This window comes from Vicia villosa, linkage group LG3 (genome assembly GCF_029867415.1).
Source record: "Vicia villosa cultivar HV-30 ecotype Madison, WI linkage group LG3, Vvil1.0, whole genome shotgun sequence".
Lineage (NCBI taxonomy): Eukaryota > Viridiplantae > Streptophyta > Magnoliopsida > Fabales > Fabaceae > Vicia > Vicia villosa.
This window is the reverse complement of record NC_081182.1, coordinates 26462398-26482458: the sequence shown is the minus strand read 5'-3', so window position 1 is coordinate 26482458 and position 20061 is coordinate 26462398. Positions and strand designations below refer to the sequence as shown.

Sequence of the window (20061 nt, the reverse complement as noted above, 5' to 3'; positions counted from 1 at the left end):
GGATGGGTTGTGAGGGAAAGAGAGGCCTTAAAACCTTTATTTATTTTTGTGTATAGATTTTCCAACCACCATTTGAAACCCAATTTACACATTACTATTCTCAACATGTGGTGGTAAGAACTAATACAATTTTATTATTAACCATTGTTGAAATTGGTGAATGAGGATGCACAACATAAACCCTAAATACCTAAAATCAACAAATAGAATCTATATTTTGGTTCATATTTAATTTGTTTACTAAAATTAGACCCGTAGTCTATCTTTACCAAGGTCTATACTTATAACTTAAATATATAAAAAAATATCAAATATTTTTATATAACCGAACAAATCTACTTCTAAAACAAAAATATTGAAGTTTTATAATATATATATATATAGAGAAGTAAAAAAAAGTATATAATAAATGTATTAATGTACCCAAAAAGAAAGTAAATAATAGTTCAATTTTGGAATTTCAGCAAGTGTTCAAAAGATGCTATGAACTAAGATAAGGCAAGTAACTAGGTACAAAGCTAACATAAGAATCTTCAAATTAACTACAAGGAAAAAAAAAAACACACACACACACACACACAATTACATCTGTGAAACCTCATTTCTTGGCTCTCATTGACTATGCATTCTTTCCATTCATAAGATTCAAGCCTGAAAACCTTACTTAAAGACCAGCATTGGATACAAAATATGCGATATAATTAGTGAGTTTCAATCTATAAATGTGCATCATAGATTATATCATCTCTGAAAATTTCATCGCAACTAATTTGCGGTGATCAAGAATTCCACTCATTCAACATCATTTACTTGACATAAATCAATAAATTGATTATATACTCTTGTATACCTGACCTCTAGTATACCCAAAATCTGAATACCTCCGCAATGTAAAAATAATTTATCCCTTTTATCTTATGCACACTGTTGCATGGTCATAATAATCCAGCTTCAAAAAGATTCCTCCGCCTCAACGTCTCATCAACAAGCTTGAAAGTCTTCTTCACAACCTTCTGATCAAGGGCAGTGGTCCGATAGATCTTGAAGACACGGTCTACACGGTCAGGAGCAGAGCTCTGGAAGTACAATTCCTCAAACTTTTTCTTCACAAACCTGTAGAAACATAGTTTACCAAAGTGGAAAATTTTTTTAGATAAATGAAAACAAATCACAGCACTTTATTAGGAAAAAATCAAGCATGTAATGCTTTTATAAATGAATGCTTACTCATATGCGTGCTCGATCTCTTGTTTCCCTGTTGAAACTGGCTGATAATCTTTGAACCATTCACATACGTTGAGCGGAACCTGCACAAAGACGATAGAATGAAATGAAATGAATGATAATTGATTCTCCCATCGAAGTCGAAGTGTACATGTATAGATGGCTCTTACATTCAGGATCTTCTTCTCAAATATGTCAAACTTGTTCAAAAATAACATGAAGGATGTTTTCTGTCAAGAAAATAAAGGAACAAATGTTAAATGCCAAAATAGTATAAAGCTTCCTATATAAGTGTGATATATTTGTGCGAGGGAAACTTTAAAAAAAATTAGGCCCTTTTTGAATAAACAACTTAACTAAACGCTTATAGCTTAAAAAATCAAACTGTTTTCATATAAACTGTAAGTTGTTTTCATAAGCTACTCTCGGGACGTTATAAAAATAAGTTGAAAACAGTTCATGGATATGACATAAGTTGTTTCCGTAACCTCTCCCAAACAATCTCAGTAGTGTTTATATTAATCGATAACCTCAAATTAGTCAATCTAAACAAACCCTTAGTTGACAATAGAATTTACCAGGTAAATGTAGATGCTAGAATTTAAGAAAAGGCGTAAAAGGTCACCTCAAAACATGGTTGCTTCAGGATCCATTCAAAAAGTTCCTTAGTTTCCATCATTCTGTTCTTGCTTTCATCCTCAAAAAGTGTTTGATCATACCTGGAAGGAAAATCAAAGTCAACACTTAAGCTTTTCAAATCTCATAAGTACAATGCTTTTGGCAACAAAACTTGATAGGTGAATTGTTTAGTCTACACAAAATCTTGCATGATACCAAATACCTATTGCCAATACTATGCATACTAACATGCTTTAAAAAGCACAACTAACATCAAACATGGTTTTAGTCATTGGCAAGCATTTTAAAAATGGCAAAGTAAAATCAAACAGAAAGTATTTAAAATATGACTCGAATGTTTTTGAAGTACACACTATTTGAAAATAAAATTTCCCAAACAAACTTTATCACTGTCATTAATATTATTAACCACATTATGATGTAAGATCAAATGGCAGGCCATACTCGCTAATTGCAGCACAAAATATAACAGCTGTAACTCCTTCAAAAAGATGGATCCACTTTCTCCTCTCATTTTTCTGGCCACCAACATCAAAGAGTCTATAGACTTCACCACTTCTCTTATTTTCTCCAACAGGGCTGCCAAGTAATAAAAATATTGTAATCAGTTTAACCATTATGTATACCATATTATTATTAAGAAAATGCAATGAGTAGCACCGAGTGCTACGATAGAATCTGTTCATACAGCATCAGGAACTGAAGGACATAACATAATGGTAACAGTAATAAGCATATTTTTTTATCATTTGAGTAGGAAAAGTCATGCCATCTCTGCATGTTCACCTGAACTGGATCTCCACAACACCAGTTGTACGAACTCTTGCATACAAAACATCCTCCTGTATTTGTAAAATAAAGTGAGAATATTGAGAGATTCGTAACTTTATATCACCTTCAAATTTGCAGGTCCATAAATGTAAAAGGCATCAATTTCTATTTTTGCAAACGACAAAAGAGTGATAGATTTTCAATACCTTTGTAGGAACGTAATTTGCATCAGACAGCCTCTGCAGATTTTCCATGAAATATTTGGTACAATCAGGAACTTGGAGTTCATTACCACGGGCATATGTTTCCTACAGCAATATATTTGCAAAAGACATGCGTACTAAGTAATTGATCACAAAAAATAACTATATACATGGATCAAGGTAAAGAAATCGACGTGCAATGGCCACCTGAATGGCAGCATCCTCCCATAAAGCCTCTATTTCCTTTGCAAGATCCTTGGTGAGATGTGGATAGTCCAGCCTGCCTCCAATTTCTGAAAGTTTTTCACCAATGTCCTGCCAAAAAAATTAAGCTCTAAATGAATTAAGAAAACTTTGACAAAAGCGATAGATCCTTTCAGATAAACATACAAGATTGCACGATAACTCAGTAACTACTCAATCATCAACAAACCATAGTAAGGGATAAACGAGGCTTTGGTAGTGAAGTACCTTGCTCTCATCGGATATAACATACTTTGCAGAATTAAGATCGTTTTGAGCCAACTCCTTTGCCCCATCATGAAGTACCTATTTAAACACATCAAGTAAAAACTAAGGATTACAGTTATTACTCAACTCATGTAAAAATATTTTAGAATATGAACACTGTGAGTCCGATCTATTTGTACGAGGAAAAAAAATCAACACACCCTTTCAGGTATTGCGTACTTTTATAGTCTGATATACATTAGCAAAAATGACTGGTGTGTAGCTTCTTAGCTCAGCCTCATCAAAGCCAGTTTGAAACAAAAGTTTAATCTGCATATTGTAAACATGTCAAATAAATTTCATCAATCTAGAAATCACATGCTAACCTATAAAATAGGGGAAAATGCAACTTCTTGCCTGCTTAAAGATTGTAGATTTCCCGGACTCTCCCGCACCTAAACAACAGAGACATTGAAGCTGATTTACACAAGTATAAGAAGAAGAAAAATTGACTACTCAGAGATTATGGTATGTATATATAAGATTCCTCCAAACTCAGGAAAACCACTCATGCTATGTAAAATTTCAAAAGCTACTACTAGGTTCTCAATATTGACAAACTTTAATTAAGAAAAAACTATAAGCAAAGTATCTACAATTAAGGTAAAAGGGAAAACAAACCTAGTAGTAGAAGTTTCTGAATATGTTTTTCAGCCTTTGTTTCTGACTCTATTCTTCTCTCAATTTCTGCTGCCTGTAAATCCACACCACATTTATCAAATCAAAACCTATTTAAGAGTATATGATTTTTTATAACCTAACAACAACTATAGTACAATTTATCAAGTATAAAAACCTGTGCATTTTCTTCAGGATCAGAATCCCGGTATCGCCGATTTCTGCTGCAAACTAAGCCCATACTTTCTGTTATAAAAGACAGAAAAAAAAATACACTGGTTAAACATTTTTCCCTCTCAAAGAAGCCCATGCCTTAAACCAAATCATAAGCTGGTAGTTCTAGCAACTTTCAATAGCATACCTAAATACTAAATTTGAATTCCACTTAATAGAACAGGTGAATAAAATCAAAATAGAGCCAGACAGCTGAAATAGTTAAACCACAATCCACATTGAAATTAGTCAAATTAATTTCCAAAATAGATCTGAAGCTCAAATTAATATGCAAGTTTTGAAAAAATCTTGAATTTTACATAATTTTGAAATCTTTTGCCTAAACCCTAAACCACCTTAAGCATGATTTTTATTTAAAATTTTAATTTTTCCAGTATAATTAAGATTGTAATACATTAAGCATATAAAGCGGAATCAACAAGTGATAAAATTAATTGATGAGCTGCAAAACAAAAATTCCTTTTTTTGTTTTATTTAGAGCAAACTAATGATTCAAAGCTTTTGAATGTTGATTCCCACCACCACATGAATGTAGAAAGTAAAGTACAACAAAAAGCAGAAACATGCAAGTACAATCAAGCCGTGAAAGTTTACACAAGAAACAGGATATATAATAATAAAAAACGGTACAAAAAATTGGAATGTAGAAAATCACACGAATAAAAGGAAACAGTGTTTGTATTGTATCTCGATCTGCATATGCAACACCAAATGCAGAGATCTTGATGAAAAAAAAAACGATTGAGATTGGGAATGCAAGAGAGAAAGGAGGAGTACCTGAAAAGAAGCAAAAGGATCTGTTTGTGTTATGCAGAGATGGAATATGCTGTTAGAATTTTGGGATTATAGTGTGAAGTGAAAGTTGAAAGCAAGTTCAGTAGCGTTTGTTTGAAATTAGAATTAGAAAGTGTGCAACTTCACATGCTACTTATATTGAAAATAACAATCACAATTCGTGTTTAGTTTAACATTATAATAACGGATTAACGTATAATATAAGCACGTTAATTGGATTAGGATAAGTATGGAAACGGACAAGAGAAAAAGGTTACTATCTTCTATGCCCTGAGGTGAGAACTAGGTAGTAAGATAGAGATTTCTCCCTCGGTCTTGTATATTCATTTAAATATTATAATAATAAAATTACTTTTTTATTAAAAATTACCTTGAAAACACTTTACTCCCTCCGTTTTTTTATTATAAATCGTTTTGGAAAAATATTTTGTATTTAAATATAAGTCATTTTATAATTCCAATGAATAATTAATGTTGTTTTTCCTATTATATCCTTAAATATTTCTTATTCTCTCTCCTTTCAATTATATAAATTTATCTTCTACATGTCATTAATGAAGGATAATTTTTTAAAAATCTTCATAATTTCTCATTTTCATACAACAATTATTATTTTTCTTAATCTGGGTGAAAATCTAAAACGACTTATCATAAAAAACGGAGGGAGTATGTTACTGCAACATTAGTATAATTGTTAAAGATGAATATTAGGTTCACAAATTATAACTTAGGTTTCTACAATATATTTGGACATTAGAGTTTTTTAAATTCAAATCAATTCAAATAAAAAATATAAATTTAATTTTAAAAGAATAAAATCACAAAAAATTTGTTAAATTTAAATGTTTTTGGATTTTCTTTTATAAAAACCTTTAAGTTTTGATAGAATTTCGGATTAAATTTTCTAAACAATTTAAATTGAACCGAAACACATCCATATTTTTAATATTTCTTTATTTTTTATTAATATGATATATCATATTAATTCATTATTTCTTGATATTTGATTGATTTTAATACTATTTTTATCTATTTATTTTTAATAATTCATTTATTTCAAACTATTCAATTATTTTCATTGTATGATTTAAATTTTTAATAAATTATATATTATATTATGTTGTTTTGTAAAATTTTATATAATATTAATATTAATAAAAAATATAATTTATATTTTGATATATAAAATTAATCTAATTTAAATCGTATAAAATTAAATAAATTTTTTTAACTAGTCATTCAAAACTGAAATAAACTATAATATCTTCAACTCTGATGACTTTTTGTTTCAAATCAAATCAAACTACACCACAAATACTAATATTCTACATAGTTATTAACACAATCAAATATTTCTTGGGAGCTACTAATTTAACTGACTTAAAAATTTGTTGAATAAGCAATAAAATTAAATTTATATATATTAAATTAATAAATTATTTACTACTAATGAATTAGAAAAGTAAAATTAATTTGTTCAATAATATAAAAAGGAAAAGAAAGAGCGGCGAAAGATACCAAGGATTCTAATCTTGGTTCCATTTGGTCAAAGCAAATTTTATATTACAAAAAAAGAGGCATAAGCAGCCAAAGGAGAGAGAGGGATAGGAAGAGTGATGGCACAGGTTTTTATGTACGATATGTCATATATGTTGGGAAAATAAACCCTCAGCATTTCAGTTCTGACCTTAACCTTGGAGTTTTGCGTTGCCTCTCCCAACACCAACATATGCCAAGTTTCATTACACTAGTTAAGATATTCCAATCCAACGGTGAGAAGGCTTTTCAATTTCGTCACACAAACGATGAACCGTTGGATTTGGTATTTGGCTTAGATATGGAATGCAAATATGAAATGTTGTTGTGATTGGAAAGGTAGTCAAAAGAAAAAAAAGACAGGAAAGGACGGATTTCCTTGGCAGTTCAGTTGCCACTCGTCTGACGCCTTCAGCGCTTCACCACGCCCGACTGTACTTGCTTCATGCTCCGTTAAGGTAGACCCGTTCATTACAATTAGGACAAAACTTACGAGCTCGAGGACAATGCTATCAACCCTGTTTCTTATATTCTGTATTAAAAATACTATACTAGTTCTTGTTTTTCTTAAAATATTACAAAACTCTCTCCTGAAATTTTAATTTTTTTAAATAACATGGAATTATAAATATGAATAATTATTCATATTAATAAATTAAATAAATATAAATAAATAATGTTCTTAAGAATTTAATCTTACTACAACGGGTTACATTCATTTGATTCAAATAATACACATACTGAAGTATTAATTAAAATTCTAAAATTATTATTATTTTGCACAAGAACAAGATGATGATCGAACAAGTTGATCTGAATACTTTGTTACAATGGATTTTTGGTTCAAATGTGGTGGATGAAACAAACAAATTATACGTGATCTAAGCTCTAAGGTAACCCTTCTTTTTAATATCCCCAGCAGAGTCGTCAGTTCTGTAACATGGTGGGATAACTGACTTTTATTTTATTTTGCAAACAAATGTTGCGGTGAGCAAGAGTCGCCACCGACTTTTATTTTATCCAATTAGGAAAGGTATAAAAGAACAGGAAAGACCTTAAAGAAAGAGTTTGAGTTTAGGGGTAGGTTATACAAAGGGAAGGTGTAAGCACTTTTTGTATCCATGGTTATCCATGGGCTCTTAATTGCTTAGCTCACTTGTTTGTTTGAAATGTTTGAAAAGTGTCGTGTGTGTTTAGAAAAATAGTTTAAAAATGTCTGAAAATACAATGTTAAAAAACAGGGTGTGAAAAGCATTTGATTTGTTGTGAGCAAGCACTTAAGAGTTACCTACCCTAAGTTCGTAAGGTCTTTCCTATTCTAAAGATTTTCCTTGAGCGATAGTACTATCCATACCATATAAGGGCAGATAGTCCTATACAGTGGATGTATTCGGGACACCGAGGGTCATCGAATCGTCATAGGGGCTATCCATACTATAAAGATGGTAGGAAGTCCTATGAGATGTGAATAGTCATAAAGGCAACCAGTAAGGATACTTTAGCATTCGAGGGGACTATCATCATTTAATCGAGGGACGAGATCATTTTATCGTAGGCATCTCGAAGGGACTATGATCTTTATTCCGAAGGGACGATGATGATTTTGAATCGTAGGCAGCATATGCTAAGGCATCCCTGCGCTCGAGGGACTTGACTATTATAAGCGAGAAGGCAACCAAGAGGGGTTATATCCTAAAGGTGAGTGTGTGAATAGTAAATTGAGTGTGTTAGATTCAGATATATTATCTTGAAGTTAGTGAGCTAACGTTTCATTTAATTAGTCTTGTCATGCAATCCTATTAGCCATACATCTAACAAGTATATCGCAATTATATGGTACGGAAAGTAAATTGCGGAAAGTAAAGTCCTACGCTATTACAAAAATAACCTTCCGACCTATACATCGATTTCTAGAATTTTAAATATAAAGCAGTAAAATAGTATGCATGCGACAATCATGGAGATTTAAGATGAGAAGAGAAATCGGGAGAAGTTTGAAGTTAGTAAAAGTCAGGATTAAGGGGATTTAAGTGAAAACCTAAATTAGTTTAATTAGTAAACTAATTAACCTAATTCTAAATTAATTAACCTAGTTACTAATTAATTAGAAATTATGTGTAATATTTAATTAATTAAATCCTATGTTTAACTAAATTAATTATTAAATTATTTTACTAAATTAATTAAACTTATAAAACAAAGAAAACAACTAAACCTAAAAATTGCTCTTAGTTATTATTATTTTTTATTTTAAAAGAAATTAAACTAAAAAAACCTAATTCTAAATCAAATTAAAATTAAAACTACATTAAAAAAATCTAATTGACTTCTAAAACCTAACTTTAATGGTCATTATTTTATCATTAGTTATTGGTTAATTGGAAAAAACTGAGTTAGTTTAAATAATAAAGAAATAAAGTAGTAAAATAAAACAAACAAGTAAAATGGAAGGAAAAGGTGGCGTATGATCCAGTGTGAGGGGCTGTTGAGGGAGTATGGTGGAAGTTCGTCCTGGTCCTTCAGATCCTGATCGTTGAGGATCTAATGGCCGGCGCGTGAGGGTGTATGATGAACATGTGCAACCGCGTGTATTGAATCTGCAATCAAACAATTGTTAAAAAATAAACGCCATCGACAGGTCTCGAACCTGTAACACCCCGATATTCGCTGCACGCATCAACCGTGTCGGCCAACCGAGCATGTTACCGGCTTAATCAATAATCCCCCTAGGTCCGCTTACCGGCTGCCCAGGAAATATTGTTTTTGCCTCCCGCAGGAATCGAACCACGTACCTAGGGGTTAAGTACATATTCATAGCAATTCCTGCTACTAATTGAGCTACAATTGAGCTAGGATATCGGGGTGTTACAGAACCCACGTCCTCCAAGCTGCATCTCACTCTCTCTTGCCAACCCTAAACAACTGCCATGTTGTAAATATACTGCTTCAATGAAAATAAATATAAAATAAACTGTTAAATGGAAAATTCAACTTGGGTCACGCTGGGCCCACTACGCATCCGGATGTCCAATCGTTTGGGGAGAGAGGATGAGCCATGGTTGACCAGCCAATCAGGTCACGGGAACACGCCACGCGTTTTAGTCAAAAGTCTGCGCATACTATTCATCATCTTCCTCGCGATCGCCTGCGGATTTTCCTTTGAGATTTGCTGCGGATTTACCTGCGGATTTTTCCGCAGGTTCTTCTTCCTCCATGAAACTTGCAAAAACCAACATCAAACAAAAGCAAGGCTGCCTAGATCCATGTAAAATCACGCCCTGAATTCATAAGTGTCATCCGTTTGGTCTGAAACGACTTGTAAATTGAAATACGAAGACCATCTTCTTTGTGCCCTAATCATGGTAGATCCTATTTCACACGCATAAACTCCAAACCAATGGTTCTAAACTGTGCTAAACAATATCAGGAGCTCATACAAAATGTTAGATTCAAACGAAATACGTAAAACATGAGGTACGGAATTTCAGAAATATGCATGAATATGGTAAATTGGATATGGGTGTTTTACGTGTTACAAAACCTGTAGCTCCATTCAAACTTACTCTATATCCCTTTAAGAAGAGGATTGGATGATTTAGAGGCTTTGAAACTCCTTGGATAAGGCACACGGAAATTGCACTTTTTCTTGATATTTTGTTCTTTGAAACCCTAGCCTTTTTTCACCAATTTTTCGTCCTCCCCTTATTCGGAGTAGATTGTGTAGTTATAGGTGGACAGTTTAGGTTAACAAATATGGAAGGAACCATATATTTCATAATGGTGAAATTTGATTTGATTTTTATATGAAACCTTTCCATTTTTGCTCCAATTCTATTTCCCAACCTTTTTCACGTTTTTCTTGACCCTTGAATGATGATTTTTGATTGATCAAATATTGGGAGAATGATTCATAAAATCTCTCATTATTAAATCATGATTTTATTAATTTAAATTGAATTTAAATTAATAAATTTAAAGATAAATGGAATAAAATCATAAAATAACTAATAACTGATTCATGGGCCTCCCACAAGCTTACAATCACGTGGGAAACTCAAATTCATAGGCCCAATACTCAAAAAGTTAAAATTCTTCTCTTTGCCTTTTTTGCATTTTTTCTCAAAATAGCCCAACTTGTGCAATCCATAACTTCCTCAATTTTGATCACATGAGATGTTCTTGCAATCTAGAAATCCCAAGATGTCTTCTACAACCCACTTTGAAACATTTTTTTGATTTGAGGATTTTATCTCGAATATGCTCCTGACAAAAAATGACTTTTTGTGAGCTTCTAGAAGGACCTGTAATGTTTTGACTCATATCTCTCAAATGATGCATTTCTTGGTCTTGGGCCCAACATCAAAGTTGTAGAGACTTGAATTTCCTTGAGAATGAGCATTGGTTGAGGATTTTCCGATAAAGTATATGAGAGTTATGGTTGGTCAAAGTTCAGTTGACTTTCCTTTTAAAAACCCTAATTTAGAAACTTGGACTTTTGATGATCTTTGAGCTTTTCTCGATGAATCATGATCAACCCTTGATCAAATGACGAATATATCCTCAAAATGTTGATGTTGACCAAAAATCAAGAGTTTTAACTGTAGGTTGACCATAGTTGACCTTTGACCTATCATTGTCGATTGTTGATCTTTTGAGCCATTGACTGAGCAATCTTGTGATTCAAGGCTAGAAAATTGATATGGGGATTCTTTGAAACATATAGGAAGCCATGAAGTCCACTTGAGGTGTTAGAAATCTCAATTCCCTGATGATCATGTGTGTCTGAGGAGGTTGCTTGAGCCAAGATACCTTGAAAAATGGAGGGCAAATTTTGGGATATGACAATACTTCTCTTTTTATTAATATAATTTGACATTCTCAACATAAATGTAGAGATTAATCTATGCATGTTTAGAAATGAGTTCAAATTTGAATAAGAGAGAAATATCGCATACCATATTTTTCAAATACTATTCAATTTTGATCTCTCTCTCTCTCTTTACATTAGGGGTGATTGTATCCGAACCAATCCAAAAGCAAAATCGTAAATCGAATCATTCCAAATCGAAAATTGCAAAAAATCGCGTTTGGTTTGGATGATTTTTGGACTGAACCACGTGGTTCGGTTCGGTTTGCGGTTTTCATTTCACAAAACTGAACTGAACCGCATATTTAACTTAAGTTTTGAATTTCTATAATTAATTTATTATATTTCCAAATCCAATTGCAGTATTGCACACCTCACTCACGTGACTCACTTCCTAGTTCCTATTCAACTTCATCCTCTCACTTACTCTAGGGTTTTTCATCATCCCTCACTCTCGCTCTCCTCCGTTTCAACTTCATCGTCTCCCTCTCGGTCTCGCCATCTCACTCAGTCTCGCGGTCTCAACCCTTAAGTCTCATTGTCTCCCTCTTGGTGTCTCGTCTCCATCTCACTCAATTTTGTTCTGCAATCAAAAAAGGTGAAAGTGTGAAACTCTAATTTTTTTCAGTTTTTGTTTCTGAAAGATTCTATACATTTCCTCTGCAAATTTTTTTCTATTTTTGTTTATGCAATTTCCTTGTATATCTCATCGTTATTTATTTTTTTGTTTCTACAATTTTTTACTTCAGATATTAGATATGACTATTATTGATAAGGAAAAGGAAGTGAGTTCTAATGTTGGCTCTCATGCTGGTGCTTCCATATCGATGACTGAAAATCAGATACTAAATATAATTTTTATTTGGGATTATGAATTTTAGATTTTGTTGGTAGTGAATATGATTTATTTGGTATTTTAAATATTAGATTTTGTTGGGATTGTGTACATTACGTGAAAGTATAATGTGAAAGTTTTTAATTTTGCTCTCTTTCACAAAAGGATAATGTGAAAGTATTTATCAAATATATTTTATACAAACAATTTTACATTCAATTCACTTTAACATAAATATTTATCATTGCAAATTTAAACATACATCAAAAGTTTGTACTTTTTAACTCTAAACATATTTTGACTTTTGCCTCATATTTAAAAATGAAAATAATACAATAAAATTACTCCATCCATATCTCATCCTTTTTATAAGATTTTTTTTTTATATAAAAAAATTGATTAAATAATTATTATATCTAATCTATATATTGTTCGTTTAGGTTAGTTATTCAATAATTTTTTTAATGAATAAGAACAGGGAATAATTAATTACTAATGCTATGTACTGCATACAAAATTTAAATTATCCTTTCATCATACTGTAATAATCTCATTATCGAGCTTGCCATGAAGAATCTATCCAAGAGTGGTTTGATTCCAAGCAAGGACGGTCAAAAGAAAAGAGGCAGGAAAGGACATATAGATGCCAAGTACTTGGCAGTTGGCATTCAACCAGGATGCACTTCAGTTGCCACCCCACTGACTCCATCAGTTCTTCACCACTTCACCTTATATTTTCTTTTTGTAAGAGTATCTATTAACTTTTGTCTTTCCAACTATTCTTTTTTGTCTTCTATATTTTCTCCAATTCCGTTCAGCAAAAGGTATCAAAGCCCTAATATTATTATTGAAGAATATTTTCATCATTGAATTTATATACTGATTTTAATTTTAAAAAAATTAAATGAACTAAACCATTAAAAAAACTTAATTACATATGTCTTACAATAATTTGGATTTGGATGATCTACAATTTTTGCCACTTTGATTTTTGGACAATTTTAGTTGAATAGATTCTTCTTCAATGGACACATAAGTTTTTTATTAACCAAAAGAGATTCTTGCAATTCTATCTAAATATTTTTGAGTTAGTTTTTTAATTGTTTTTTATAGGTCGGTATCCGGTTTCGCAATCATATAATTCTAGTGGATCAATCATTCATTTCACTAATGAAGGAGGAGATCCATTTAAAGTGAAAACAAAGTTTTAGATAGACCGAAGTACATTCTTAAAATTCAAACCTTCTCAAATATGCTAACTCATTAATTTTTCATTTGCTATAATTAAATAATTAATTTTTTAAGCATGAATTTTTGTAAACTATTATTTGACAAAGAAGTTTAGAACATTTCAATATTGATAATTTGTTTTTTATATAATAATTAGACGGATAAATTTATTTGATACGATATAAATTGTATTTAGATACGTATTTGAATGGAAAAAACTAGTTATTAATTTTAAAATGAACAATTGTATTAAAATACAAAGAGAAAAAAGGGACCCCGTGTGATAAAAAAATGAATATTTAATATTTAAAAATAAAAAATTTATCTTTTAAATTAAGGTAATTGCTGACTAAAATAAAATATATATTGTGTTGATAGTGACCTATGAAATAAAAAATTTATTTAATATAATATAAAATGTATTTATACACAAATGTAAATTTAAAATGAGTTACTTATTTATAAAATGAAAAATAATTATATAAACTCAATCGTTTTAAATAATTAAGCAAAAAGAGAAAATGACTCGTGAGTAGAAGGAATACTTTTTTTAAAAAATATTTTGAAATAAGGATTTTGTCTTTCAAATCAAGGCAAATTGTTGATTAAAATAAAATAGACATTGTGATAATAATAACCGTGAGATAAATTTATTTGATACGATATAAAATGTATTTAAATACACATGCAAAATGTGAAATAATTTACTTAATCATAAAATAAACAATAATCATATAAAATTAATTGTATTTAAATAATAATACCCAAAAAAACCGTGAGATAGAGAAAGAAAGAAAAAAATTTTAAAAATAAATTTTTTGTCTTTCAAATTAAAGCAATGATTGATTAAAATAAAAAAGATATTGTGTTGATAGTGACTCGTGAGATAAAATAAATTGTTAATTTTCGGGATAATAGTTATTCACCCCCTGCCAATAGGGCGTGTTTTGGATTCGCCCCCTATTATATTTTTTTTTTAAAGATTCCCCTTTATCACTCTCAGATTCCAAATCCACTCCCCCCTAAACTCATGTTTTGCTGACTGGGTAAGTCCCAATCCTTGCTGGCAGCTAATGAACAGTTGAGTTGGCTTTTAATTATTGTTGAGTCATTTATAAATTAGGGTTCATTATTCTTTTGCTATAATCATCTTTTTCTTCCATCCTGTAGATGTTTTGATTGGCTGCATTTTGTGGTAAAACATTCATGTGTATTTTGTTGTCTTGACTAAGGTCATGATATGTGGTGTATAGTGTTAAAGGTTATGCAAGTTCTGGTTGTGTAAGCTAATACATGCTGTGAGTTGGATGTCATGCTCGACGTCATGACATCAGTATTTGACAGCAGTAGCTGCTACATTTTCTATTCTATTTCTATTATGTTTCCTTATTTATCTCAGTCTTTATTTTGGGAAACTAAAGATTGTGCTGATTGTACATCAGTAATAGAACAAATCATGGGCTGGCTTTTTGGCACCCTGATATGTGAGAAGCAGAGAATTGAAGTGAAGAATACTGTTTGCTGTGATTTATGCAGAACAGGTACAACATCAAGATGTTACAAGGAATGTCATGACTTCAACCATGACATCGCGCCTGCAGAACTGAGGAAGGAAGATTCAGTTTGGTTTTAAAAGATACAGAATATTCTATGTGAATATTATGTAATCCTATGTGGCGCAGATTTAAAGGTCAAGGAATCAAGTCAGAATATTGTGTAATCAAATCTGAAGATTGAAGATTCAGCAGTTACTAATTTAGGAGATAAATTAGGTAACTTATGATTAAAAGGCCTTGTTTGTAGCAGAAGAAATCTGCTGATTTGTAACAGCAAGGAGTGCTGCGATTTTAAGCCCAAGTCCAACTAGGATCAGGTTATATATAGGAATCTTTGTAGCCTTGTAAACCTAACGATCATAATGTAGTCATTAGGGTTTGTTGTGTAAGTGAACCACCCAGGTTGTGGGAAGGTCACTGATTTGTGCCTCGAAGCCTTTAGGTAAGAGGTTTGTTTTATTCACTCAGAAGTTGTAAAGCAATGAGTGGAGTTGTGTGCTTGGAGGAAGCTTTGAAGCAACTCTAAGATATGTTTATTTGTGTGCTTTGATTGTTGGTGATTAAGCTGTCGATGCAGTGGCTGAGTTGTTGACTGCTAGACATCATTGCTATGATTGGGAGTGGAATGGAGATATTCCATATCTAGGGAGAACCTAGGTAGAAGGGTCATTGGGTAGTGATTAAGTGAGGAGTTGTAAACTGGGAGTTTAGCTCTGAATTGATACTGCTAATAGTGGACTTCATCCCTGGCTTGGTATGCCCCCAGAGTAGGTTGATTGAACCGAACTGGGTGAACAATTCTGTTGTGTTGTTTATGTTTCTGCATTGTTTATTTGTAAGTTCAGTTTGGATGTCATAACATCGTGCATGACATCAGTGTGTGATTTAATGACTGTGCTAACACAGAATCTCTGCTAAGCAGATTTGTTTATGTTAACTGAACTGATATGTGATCCCAACACTTCCAGACTTCTGGATGTTAGAAGTAATAAAAATTTGGGGGATCTGTATGTACTGCCTCAGCTAAGCTGATGACAGAAAAGATGTCGTGACATTGTGTATGACATTCTGAGTCTGTCTTACCAGAATTTCAATTGGTATCAGAGCAGGCATCCTGTCTGTTTCTGGATGAGATCCATGGGAGATACTTTCTGGTTGTTGGAGGTAGTTGATTGTTTGAACATTCATGTTCATATTGAATGGTCCCTAGAAGTGGAGGATGGACCTATGTGTGGAAGACTGGACCAAACTGACCATAACAGGTGTATTCTCTTGGCAAGGGAAGATGGTGTTACTGATATCCAAATGATTCATGCGGGAGTGAAGAATTTGGGATGTTTTATTCAGCATATAGCAGGGTACAGAGAAGAAGATTGTCAAAACCTTCATGCGGGAGTGAAGTTAATGATAAGGTATTCTTTGTGCTTATCTGTTTCTTTCTGGTCAGAATATTGGTTAGGTCTTGTTGTGTTGCTTGAAGAAGAAGCAAGCATATTGTTGGATTGTTCAGCTGCAATTCTTGGATGTCATGCTTACAACTGGTTCTGGGAGTAAGCATTGTGTAATCTCTGTTGATATATGGCTATTTTCTGCTGCATAGCATCTGATGCATAATCCTATCTTTGAAAGAAGATCTCTAGGGTTATATGGTTTTCAACAGAATTTGTAGCAGATTGTTTTCAACTTTAGTACAAGTGTCAAAGATACTTGAGATCTTTTCTCAAGTCCACTCATAAAGGCATGGTTATTGAGGTTGAAGAGGTTCAAATGATCAGTGCTCCTCATATTCATCTGCAAAGTTGTTTGATGATCTTCAAGATTGTCAAGAATTGTGTGTTCCAAGAAGAAGGAACTGATGGCATACTGGTATGCAGCTACGAGTTGAAGAACAGATGTTCTGGTGCTAAACTTATGTAGTGTGAGTACATTTGTTTGGAACCTACTCCTGATCTGGAAGAGGAGACATCTGCTTTTTGTGTTGATTGGTCAGAATACAATCAATTGAACCTTCCATCCCAAATGTTAATTTATTTCAGGCATAAGCTTATGGGAGTTGGAAGAAGAGCTCAGTGCAAGTGAAAGGATTCATTCAGGTTTTCTTTTCAAGACCTCTATGAAAATTCAAGATGAGCTTATATCTGGTATGTTCTTTTGATCAAAGGAACCAGATGTGTGAATTGTTTTCTTAACCATAGAACAGTTAGTGGTGAAAACTGAATACTGTGTATTGTGCATAGTGAAATATGGTTTTGAATATTGTGTGATGATTCAAGGGAGTCAGATTACTGTGTGGAATCTGAGGTATTTTCAGGAGTTATGTCATAAGTGAATCTGTTCCAGAAACCTTGTTGAGGGAATCTCCTCATGGGGTACAGATTGTGGCATCCATTATCTCAAGAGAAGTTTGAAGAAAAGTTTATTGAGATATGGCATATATTATCCCTTAATCATGACTGATGTGTAGCTGAGTTGATGGTGTTGGTCGTGCTTTCTTTGCCTTTCCCCAAGTGTCATACAGGAGGTGTTGAATGAGAAATCCAAAGAGTCTAAATGAATGATGTCATAACAGATGTTGTAACATCATTGTCAAGAAGAATGCTTTCATGTATGAAGAAGAGATCATTTAGAAGGACCTGGTGTGAGCAGCAAATTCTATCTGAGTGACTAATAGGTGCTTTGATGGGAGACTTAGTACTTATTGGATGTACAGCCTGAATACAGATTCATATACTCTGTCGGGAGCTAAGTATGTGTATGAAGTGTCCATGGTCTGATTTGAACTATGCATCAATTATAGTTCTGTGTTATCTTCAATTAAGCATTAAGAAAGGCAATGGTTGGCTGGTGAGTTGATTCAGGAAGAAGAAACATATAGGAGATGGTGAGTATCTTGATGGGAGCTGGATATTTACATCAACTATGTGGAAGAAGAAGAAGATGTATGTGATGCTTTGTTTTGTATGTTACATCACAACACTTGAAGACACCAGTAAAGATTAGGTTCAGATCTATATGTTGAAGACATGTTCAAGAGCTATTTAGAAGTTTCTTCTACTTCAAGGTACATGAAGTGGCAGTCTGGATCTTGTGTAGCAAGCAAACTAAGGATTCCAAATTTGGAAAGTGTGGCAGTTCCAAATGAAGAATGCTTCAGGTTAAGGACAATTATTCAAAACATCCTTATGTTGTAATTCTCAGGGGGAGTATGAAGTATGACAAGACATCAATCAGTGTAGGTGATGGTAACATGTTCTGGCAATTCGTGTTTACTTTCATGATGAAGACTTCAGTAGTGAGTATGACTATGAAGACAGAAGTTTGGTGAGATGATCAACATAGCTGTAGATAAAAAGGATTCTTCTAATTCTAATTGGAGAGTATGTTAATCATTATGAGAAACATCATATCAAGGAGGATTTCAAATTATCTTGGCAGACCATGATCAGAGTGCAACTCGGTAGGGTTATGATCAACAAGTGGAAGAAGTGGCAGTTCTTTATGTTGAGTCTGTGGCAACCTTTCTATGGAAGCATCAAGTGTCAAAAGGTTATTTGTTAATTATTTCAGGTGGAGATAAGGTGGTAGACTTGAATCTGTTGAAGAAAGAGAAGTGGAGTTAGTTGAATGTACTGAACTGTTCAACTGTATCTTAATGTTATACAAGATGTTATAACATCTAAATTCTGATGTGAGTATATTTTGTAAAGGAGTTACTTTGTAATAGTGAAGTGTGTCAGCTAGTTAGTTGGGCAGAGGGTGCGCTCTTGAAGATATGAAGATGCGTCTTATATTTTCCATTCATCATTACAAGTTTTCCTGTATGAAGCACAAATTATCTCAGATAGGGGGAGTGTCTTCTTAGTTCAAGATATAATTCTAGAAAACTATCTTGGTCTGTTATACTCTATCATCATAATGAAGGTGGTCCAAGTCAGCAGGAGCTTCTTTAACTTAGTTAGAGGAAGTTTCTTATGAAAAGGTTTATTTAACAAGATGCATCATTACAGTCAGCTTTTCTGGGAATGGTTGAATCTAATCATGTGCGTCTGGTATCCACAAATCTTGAACTCGTCTAGTGGCTGCATGTCAACAAGTGTTGGAAGGCTCTTCACAGTTGCAATATACAGTCTCAAGGTGGTCATGTCATGAAGAGTAACTTTTAAGGGGGAGATGTCCGTTGCTTTGGCAACATTTATGGCCAAACAGGGGGAGAAGAGAGTGTCACCCCAGATCATATTGAACAAGTTGGTTCTGTTCATGTTATGTGATAGTGTAGCTTGTGGAACTTGTTCAGCACGACTGATGTTTTGATGTGCTTTGCATAACTGGTAGTTTGCTAGTTGTTTTTCTACTATGTTTCTCTAATGTGGTGACAGAATGTTTTAGCCAAAAATTTGCCAAAGGGGGAGATTGTAGATGTTTTGATTGGCTGCATTTTGTGGTAAAACATTCATGTGTATTTTGTTGTCTTGACTAAGGTCATGATATGTGGTGTATAGTGTTAAAGGTTATGCAAGTTCTGGTTGTGTAAGCTAATACATGCTGTGAGTTGGATGTCATGCTCGACGTCATGACATCAGTATTTGACAGCAGTAGCTGCTACATTTTCTATTCTATTTCTATTATGTTTCCTTATTTATCTCAGTCTTTATTTTGGGAAACTAAAGATTGTGCTGATTGTACATCAGTAATAGAACAAATCATGGGCTGGCTTTTTGGCACCCTGATATGTGAGAAGCAGAGAATTGAAGTGAAGAATACTGTTTGCTGTGATTTATGCAGAACAGGTACAACATCAAGATGTTACAAGGAATGTCATGACTTCAACCATGACATCGCGCCTGCAGAACTGAGGAAGGAAGATTCAGTTTGGTTTTAAAAGATACAGAATATTCTATGTGAATATTATGTAATCCTATGTGGCGCAGATTTAAAGGTCAAGGAATCAAGTCAGAATATTGTGTAATCAAATCTGAAGATTGAAGATTCAGCAGTTACTAATTTAGGAGATAAATTAGGTAACTTATGATTAAAAGGCCTTGT

At 32.9% G+C, this 20061-nt stretch overlaps 1 protein-coding gene across 1 annotated transcript; it reads right to left on the bottom strand.

Moving 5' to 3' along the window:
• Positions 1 to 587: 587 nt before the first annotated feature.
• On the bottom strand, positions 588 to 5212 carry LOC131660746 (guanine nucleotide-binding protein alpha-2 subunit-like). The gene is made up of 14 exons (XM_058930051.1): positions 4977 to 5212; positions 4144 to 4211; positions 3969 to 4041; positions 3705 to 3742; positions 3528 to 3617; positions 3309 to 3386; positions 3045 to 3152; positions 2841 to 2942; positions 2650 to 2705; positions 2308 to 2442; positions 1850 to 1943; positions 1395 to 1454; positions 1228 to 1307; positions 588 to 1113 (listed from the first exon to the last, which is right to left on the bottom strand). Exons 2-14 carry the CDS (start codon positions 4204 to 4206, stop codon positions 936 to 938), a joined length of 1155 nt encoding a protein of 384 aa, XP_058786034.1. The 5' UTR covers positions 4207 to 4211; positions 4977 to 5212; the 3' UTR covers positions 588 to 935.
• Positions 5213 to 20061: the final 14849 nt, after the last annotated feature.

What these genes read in the sequence shown, in the direction of transcription:
- LOC131660746 (XM_058930051.1), bottom strand. Translation starts at nt 4,206, where the DNA reads ATGGGCTTAGTTTGCAGCAGAAATCGGCGATACCGGGATTCTGATCCT. An exon ending in ATGTATATCAGACTATAAAA is followed by an intron (nt 3,387 to 3,527) that starts GTACGCAATACC and finishes GTGTTTAAATAG; the next exon opens with GTACTTCATGATGGGGCAAA. An exon ending in TTATATCCGATGAGAGCAAG is followed by an intron (nt 3,153 to 3,308) that starts GTACTTCACTAC and finishes TTTTTTTGGCAG; the next exon opens with GACATTGGTGAAAAACTTTC.